General features: G+C 36.7%; 1 protein-coding gene across 1 annotated transcript; it reads right to left on the bottom strand.

The window, feature by feature from the left end:
- Positions 1-246: 246 nt before the first annotated feature.
- Positions 247-4,195, bottom strand: LOC122300306 (rRNA-processing protein fcf2-like). The gene is made up of 6 exons (XM_043110842.1): positions 3,996-4,195; positions 3,630-3,860; positions 3,240-3,300; positions 1,627-1,704; positions 1,388-1,503; positions 247-713 (listed from the first exon to the last, which is right to left on the bottom strand). Exons 2-6 carry the CDS (start codon positions 3,857-3,859, stop codon positions 605-607), a joined length of 594 nt encoding a protein of 197 aa, XP_042966776.1. The 5' UTR covers position 3,860; positions 3,996-4,195; the 3' UTR covers positions 247-604.
- Positions 4,196-8,738: the final 4,543 nt, after the last annotated feature.

Below are 8,738 nucleotides of genomic sequence, written 5' to 3'. Positions count from 1 at the left end.
TCTGTAATACTTTCTAAAAGCTAGATTAGAGAGAGAGAGAGAGAGAGAGGAAAAAAAACAAAGCCAAATTCGAACAAGAACTTAAGAATCTAAATCCGATACAACCATCATAGGAGAAGTCCTGACCCAAAAAAGCCAGACCCGTGGAAAATAATAGGCTTGCTTACTGCCACAATTTTTCTTGGTCAAGACCTGCATCCATGGCTTCAGTTTTTGGTACACAAGCTTGTGTCATTGGAGAGGGAGTGAAACAAAAAACAGCCGGTTTCCATTGTGTCATAATTGCTCAGGCCAACTAAAGAAACTTTCAATAGAAAGTGGCTATTGTATTACCTTAGAGCATACACTTAAAACATCTCAATAGCTAATAGCAACAACTAGTGGCAGTGCCAAAATCAATCGTTACAAAGTACAAGATAAGAAGTTCAGACCAGGCAGGTCAAGGAATTGTGTCTCTGTATGGTACAAGGATTGCCTTCTGTATATTTCTGTCTCCTTTTTTTTAACTTGATATTTCTCTCTGACTCTTAACATGACACCAACAATCCTCTTCAATGTAAATCACAGTTGAGAAAAATCCGATAAAAAAAATGACAAAGATATGTCAGTGCCTTCTCTGCTTTGTGTACTTCCGTGACTGCCGGCCCTTTCTCTTCCATTTATCATTCCCAGCTGGCCGATTCTTTTCTTCTATCTCTTGAACCTTGCGTTTCCTGCAAACAGTTCCAGCATGAACAAAAGAGCAGCACAGACAAGCCAAAATTAAGTCTTCATTTAATAAGATATTCAGGCCATCCAAAAAGAATTAAACAAATACAAACATCCTCCAAAATATTCAAAACAAATTTGATTAGGCAAAATACAGCAACCAAAATGTCTAAGCCACATAATATTGAACTCTTATCTTAGCTTGCTTTTAATGGGTGAATCATGACCAAGTTGGTCGGGTATAATTTCCAGAAGTACAAAGCATAAATACCAAGATTGCATTTCATGTCACCCCCCTTTTATGAGAACAAAAAATCTAATACTAAATTCACTCACGCTTTTATAGTGTCATATATGCCAGAACCATGTTTCAAATTATAGATGCTTTCTTCACAATTTGTCAATCCAAAGATTTTGTTTTTATTGGGTTGGTCTGTCTGAATACAACAAAAGTGAAAACCATATTCTTTTATAGAACAGAGTAGCTTCTAGATTATTCCCTTTGCCGATGAGCTGTATAACTCATTGTAATCACCTGCTCTTTCAAGACAAGAAACATATTTTCATGAAAGAAAACATCACGCATCATTGTACAGATTAATATCTAAACTTTAATCAACATATAGCTTTCTGCAATGTGGATTTGTAACCACACACAAGACAAAGTTGCATATCTCACCTGTACTTAGCAAGGGTATGATCAGACAGTAACTCATCTGCAATCGTTGCCTTCCTCTGCTTCTTTGTTAGTCTACCTGTAAAGAAGTCTGATGCTGACTCAACCACAGTGCCCACCTGATTGCAAAAATCCAAGCATACTAAGAACAAGCCAAGCAAACCCAAACAAATGATACCCACACAGTCGCACTTAAACTCCAACATGGCTAGCATTAGTCCAGAAATCACAAATAGACTTGCCTGAAAATACTTGGGCAGTGTTTTCGACTTTGAATCACCCTTCTTGTAGTGCCTCTTTGGATCAATGGCACTTCTCAACTGTAATAATCAACAAGCTCATAAATTCCAATGTCAAGGAATAATTTCCTTTGTGAAAATATATGGATACATGAATGTTACAGAATCTTATAGCTCCTAGCAAGTGAATGAACCATCAAAGTCAAATAGGGACAGCCCCTATTATCTTGATAAGCCCACAAACCACTGCATGCATATGCACACCTCACAATGAGTTCTCAATTAATTAATAACTTATCCACATATGTATAATTATTTATCTTTTATGATAAACTGGATATGTAAAATAACTTGACCTCTACAAAGTTCAGCCATAATTAAAAAGCAAATAAAAATTGACGGAATATCAGACAGATTCAACTCCAAAGAACTGCCAAAATGAATTTGGTAAGTCTTATTCTGGAACACAGCTTATGATGGGAGAATACAGGCACAAGGGTGCATACTAAAAAACTTCTTACGATGAGAGAACACTCATTTTGATCAAAGAAAGCACAATGAAGAGAATCAACCAATCATTTGTTTTTTCTTTTTTGATTGGCACCGGGTGTCCAGGAACAGCGTCCTGCCTAATCCCGGGGGTGCACATGCCCTCGGCAAAGAGTTTTCCGCAAGTGATCAACCAATCAATATTTTCAGAAGGAAACTTTATATATTCCAAATAGAGCAGCACATACAACGATTCCAGATTTATTTAAATTATAACCACATTACTTCAACGATTAAGAATATAAGAAGTTTGATACTTCTCTATGTCAATGCCATTTTTCTACAAAAGTTGGGCAGCTGTATGCCTTGCATCAATATCTCTGGAAAATAATATTGACAGTGCAGGATAAATTTATCACCCAAAAGTTTGTGTGCAAGGTCACAAAAACATATGTAGGTAAGCAAGTGTATCCATATCATTTCGTTTTGAAAAAAAAAAAAGTGCATATTAGAGTCCGTGGTAGCTGGAGTAAAGTCATTACTATACCAATTTGAGTTCTATATATGTTGTGGAACTTATCAAAAAAAAAATATATGTTGTGGAAATATTAATCAGTTTTCAATTTCAGTTGGTTATTTATTTATATAGGGTTAAGACGACATTTACATTCAACACATACGAAGCAGAAATTATATAATGCTAAATATGAATCCAGTCAATCAATAAAGCATATATCAGAGAACTTGTTTTGCATATGTGCATATATCAGAGATTATTACATGAAGTACTCAACCTTGTACAAAATCTTTCGACAGAAGTTTCCAATTCATCTAGAGTGAAGTGAACCACCTCATGCAGAAGATTACATCTAATAACACAGAATGTTATAAGGGCCTAAATTTAGAAAGACCCAGGCATTATTTAAATAATTTCCCTATTTCCACTGCTGCATGACCATGACCCAATTTGCATAACAATAGCATATTCCTAAAATCCTAAAGCACACAAGGTTGAAACGATGAACAAGCAAGTCACAGCAATGCAAACCCCCCAAGTGTTAAAGAATAATCTGACAAAAGTTACAAGTGACACAAAATCTACATCTACAAAAATAGAGTCAACAAACCTTTAGTAACCGCAGATCCTTTTCAACCTCCGGGGTAATGGTCTGTGCGGGCATCTCAAACCTATGTTCATTTTACAACAAACCCAAAAACAAAAAGAGAACAGAATTCAATTATGGTTGAGATCTATATGGTTGCTGAGATTTAATAGGAGAAAAATATTACTTCTAAAAGAATCTTTATAGTTGAGTACCAAAAAAAAAAAAAAAAAAAAACAAATTCCTCCACTCCTAAAATTATTCGAGTTAGTTGAGACAGAAAGTCAATAGCATAAAACCATAAGCAAAGAATTTCGCACAATTTCAATATTTCCATTTTCCAAGCAACCAATCATATCAGATGATAGGAAAAAAAAAGGGCTACATAATAATCTCGTTGACAAATTGGCATACCAACTCTTGCCGGCAGTATCTTTGAGTTGCTTTCTCATCAACTTGTTTAACTTTTTTGGGTCATTTGGAGGGACGAAAAGTCCATCAACAAGCTCGGATGGCTGTCTCCAAAGTGCACTCGCTTCAGTTTGATTTTGGGATTTGCTCACAGACCCATTATGGGTTCCTGACGACAGAGTTGGCAACTTCGGTTCCCATGATAGCCCAATCACTGGCTTGCTCTCAGGCATTCTAGATTTGGAAAAGAAAAAAGGAAAAAAATTATTCAAAATCAACGGCTCAGATATCAAACATCAACACGCATATACAATTCAAGTAAAATAAATAAAAATCAGGAGAACGAGAAGGAACGAGCGGAGTACTTACTGGCGTCAGACCACGAGCGGGAGGCGGCGAAGAGCGGGGTGCGAAACGCAGAGGGCAGAGAGGAGAGGAGAGAAGAGAGAGGCTGCCAGAGTGAAGCAGAATAGAGAGAGCGTGAGAGCGAACGAAGAAACGGGCAGAGTGAGCGACAGAGAGAGACGACGGGGAAGGTGGAAAAGAAGAAACCCTAGGGTCAAAACAATTTTGTTTTAAACGGTGGGCTCGGTTTTGTGCCTTGTGCCTTGCAGACTGGGCCGAGTATCACATATGTAATTTATTGCTGTATATCTTATTGTAAAACTCTCTTTATAATAAAATATATCTAAAATATTGTAACCTAAAGTTAATGATCCAAAGAGTGTTAATGAATTTAAGCCTATTAATTTTTGTAATATATTCTATAAAATCATTGCAAAGATCCTTGCAAATAGGCTTAGAAAGGTGATTGATGACATTATTTTAAGATGCTAAAGTGCTTTCATTCTTGAGAGGTTGATATCTGACAATGTTATTGTAGTTTATAAAGTGCTAAATTCTATGAAATGTAGACAAAAGGGTAGGGTGGAAAGCATGGCTGTGAAGTTTGATATTTCTAAAGCCTATGACAATGTGAATGGGGATATCTAAAGGCAGTAATAAGAAAGCTTAGTTTTGGAGCTAGATGGATAGAATTGATTGTGAAATGCATTTTTTCAGTGTTTTATGCTACCCTTGTGAATGGAAGGCCAAGTGAATTCATTGTTCCTACTAGAGGATTAAGGTAAGGAGATTAAGTTCAAATGAATGGAGATTAAGGAGATTAAGGCCAAATGAATGGAGACATGGCCTTCCTACTAGAGGAAGGTCATGTCTCCTTACCTCTTCCTCCTATGTGCTGAGGGATTAAGTTCAATGCTTGAAAAAACAAACCTAAAAGGTAAACTTAAAGGGGTGGCAGTGGCTCGAGGAGGGATTAAGTTGACTTATTTGCTATTTGCAGATGATTGCTTAATCTTTGCGAAGGCTGCATGGGTGGAATGGAGGAAAATTAGTGGGATTTTAAAGGTGTATGAAAAGGCATCTGGCTAGAGTCTTAATAAGCACAAGACAATGATATTATTCAGTCCTACAGTTGGTTTGAATGTGAGAAATGCAATTGTTAAGGATTGTGGGGCTCGTGTGCAGAACAACTGTGAAAAATATTTAGGCGTGCCAATTATGGTTGGTAGGTAATTATGGTTGGTAGGTCTAAATATCAAGCTTTCAGTATTCTTAAAGATCGTGTGTGGAAGAAGCTAAGTAATTGGAAGAATCAATTCCTCTCTCCATCGGGGAAAGAAGTGCTACTTAAGGCAGTAATTCAAGCTGTTCTTGCTATTATATGTGTGTATGTAGGCTACCAAAAAAATTGTGTAAGGAGATAGCATCTCAAATGGCTAAATTCCGGTGGGGCTTTAAACAAAGAGAGAACATAATACAATGGAAGAGTTAGACCAAGATGAGACTGTCAAAATTTGATGGAGGTTTGGGATTTAGAGAGTTAGAAGCTTTTAATCAAGCACTCATTGCTAAGCAATGTTGGAGGCTGACGATGAATCCTTTTTCTATGGCTGCAACAATCCTAAAGGATAAATACTTCAGACATTCAGACATATTGCACGCTTCTTTAGAGTTTAAACCCTCTATGATATAGAGGAGTTTGTGGAGTTCTCTGAATTTGCTAAAGGAAGGGCTAGTTTGGAGGGTTGGTGATGGGAAGAGTATAAGGATTTGGGAAGTTAGGTGGATTCCTATGGCTATTACTTACAGAATTCAATCACCAATTGACCGGTGCAAAACTGCAAGTGCACAGTATCGTAGTTTTATAGTAAAGTAATAAGTAGAGTATCGTCCTCAGGGATTGGTACCTTACTCTTGCCAAATACCAAAATTTTACTAATCTCAATTTTATCTAGAGGAATCGCTAAGGTTTTTGTAGTAGCAATTAAAACTAGATCAACTCAAGAGAAATAAGCAAAGAAAGTAAAACTGATGTTTGAAGATCAAATTCAATAGGGAAGAAAACTTCTAGGAAACCGATTTCACCATAATCCTTCACTATGCTTTTCTCATCCAGCTAATTTAACTTAAACCTCTTTTGTCTATTAGCAAATCTCTAATTCATCCAAAAGCCTCTTTCGATAGTCAATTGGAAGTGGTTCTAGTTTATCAATTCACACAAGAATATGCAAATTAAATAATCAAGAACGCAATAAGACCAATGATTTAATTACTACATAGGTTCATAAAAGTCTTTCGAGCTCTATACTTACCTATGCTGAAATATCCAAGATCTACCCTATGATTCCCTCTTTCGATAGCAAATCACAAGATTAATAATCATCTAATCAATGGCCAGTTAATTAGAAGCATTAAACTCAGAATAAATCAGATAAACAAAGAGAGAATTTGCATTAAATTAGCATGGACAAACAAGCATAGTTCGGAATTAGGTTACATCGTTTTCCTAGAAAGAAGAAAATTTAGCTCATGCTAGAATTGGAATTCAACATAAACGAATTCACCATAATTGTTCTGAGAAGATGGGAAGAAGAAAATAAACACTGAAAAATCCTCCTTGCAGCCTCAACTGGTCGTCAAAAGCTCAAGGGAACGATTCAACGCCTTTCTCCCGTCCGTGCTCGTGTATGAATCCAACGTACGTGCAATAGATTGGAATTCCGTCTCCAAAACAAATGATTTGAATCCCTCTAGCTATGTTTTTCTCTCCCAAAGAGTGTTCTCCAGTCAAAACTCTGCGGCTCTAGAGTGAAAAATGGCTTTTATATGGTCCCACGGCGGAAAACCTAAAATCTGTCAAAATACGATGTTCGCTCGAGCGGGGTGTCGAGCGCGCGTCGAGCGTTCGACTCTGCCTGATTTCGCTCGAGCGTCCTATCGAGCGCACATCGAGCGTTCGACTCTGCCTGATTTCGCTCGAGCGGCCAATGTCTCCGCTCGAGCGATCTTCGTTTTTCAGCAACCCGCTCGATCTCCCTGTCGAGCGGCAGTCGAGCGTTTGAATCTGCCTGAATTCGCTCGAGCGGCCAAAAGCCTCCGCTCGAGCGAACTTGTAAAATCTGCAATATGAAATTTTGCAAGCCATCAAATACCCCCAAACTTACAACTTTGTTTGTCCTCAAACAAAAAGAAAAACAAATGATAGTTTAGGCAATATCAACTCGACCCCAAAGAGAAGTATCATCATTCACCAAGCTTTTATGAATTTAGATTTCATCTCTAGTATCTTACTCTTTTAACATCAAAGATAGCAAGAAAATCAATCAAAAATTTTGCAATTTGTCAAGCAAGAGTTAGGCGTTTACTTCAACCTAAAGCTAAGACCTTGAGTGGGTGTGTGATATAGTCAATTTAACCTCAAACCACCTGCAAACTCAGATAAAAGTAGAACAACCAAAATCAGAAGAATTCTCTTAAAACTTAACCCCATAAGTCCAATTTTCAGAAATCCTCTCCACTAATGTAGTCAACACCAAAATCAAAGATCAAAAGGTCTTTATTAAGGTTGTAATGATAGGCCACAGGGTGAGGGTTAAGAAAGAACTGGATATGGGAAATTAAATCAAACTGGGAAAATACTTAGTGAAAAGAACATTAAAAGAGAAACTCACATGATTCAAATCATAGCTCTTTCTTGGCAATATGCTCATACTTGTGGCATTATTATTGCTGTAATCACTGATGTAATACCAACACTTCCCTTAACAAAATTTGAGGTAATTCACATTCCGCTTGGCGACTTCTTTTTCTTTTCTTTTCTTTTTCTTTTTCCTCTTCTTCTCTTTTTTTTTTTTTCAATCACTTCCTTTCTTCTTCTTCTTTTTCTTTGATCAAATAGAGCAAACATAATACGTTTCATCATGAAACCAATTTTCTCTTTTAAATGTAACTCTCCACCAAAGTATTTTCTCAAACTATCAACGGTAGATTCATTGTTTTTCAAGCTTAGAGCGGGCATGGTTTATGTAGTTTAAAGAATCAATAAAGGCTCATGACGGCTCAAGGGGGTTGACTATGGAAACACACCATGTAATGATGGCATGACATTTAGGACGGCTGGGAAAGCTTTTTGGTTATGCCAAAGAAATACCTAGATCATTTCTCTAATATTTGGTCTCGACTAGGATTTCGCCTCAAGGACCCATCAACGGATTCTAGAGCAAAGCAAAATCGAACCTCCCTCTTTCAATTAATTCAACTTCTTCTCTTCATAAGCAAAATGGAATAAGAGAAAAACGACTATGTGCTCAATTGTGTTCAAGGTCAAAGATTTAAACCAAAGTACCCACAAAACTTCACTTGACATAAAAGAAATTTTTGAAAATTTTTCTCAAAACCATCTTCAATCACAAATTTCAGAGTCATAGAGAATTCAATCTTACTCCAATGCATGCTTGGTAAGAGACTCAAACAACCCATCAACAACCCAAGACTTAGAAAACAAGAGGATCAAATGATTATAGGAGTTTACACCCCCAAACTTCAACTAAACAATGTCCTCATTGTGATGCAAAAGTAAAAAGGATTGAAGAAATAAAGGAACTTCCCTGGTTTCATGGTGAACCTTCTGAGGTTTTAAAATTTTCCAGCTCTTTATTCTTGCTAAATAAACCTGCATCAAAAACCAATTTATTAAAACTTAAATAAATAAAGATAATAAAATAAATGAAAGAAAGAAAGATAGATATATGGGTTGCCTCCCATAAG

The sequence above is a fragment of the Carya illinoinensis genome, chromosome 2 (assembly GCF_018687715.1).
Source record: "Carya illinoinensis cultivar Pawnee chromosome 2, C.illinoinensisPawnee_v1, whole genome shotgun sequence".
In the NCBI taxonomy this organism is placed as follows: Eukaryota; Viridiplantae; Streptophyta; class Magnoliopsida; order Fagales; family Juglandaceae; genus Carya; species Carya illinoinensis.
This window is presented reverse-complemented; position numbering and strand designations above follow the sequence as displayed.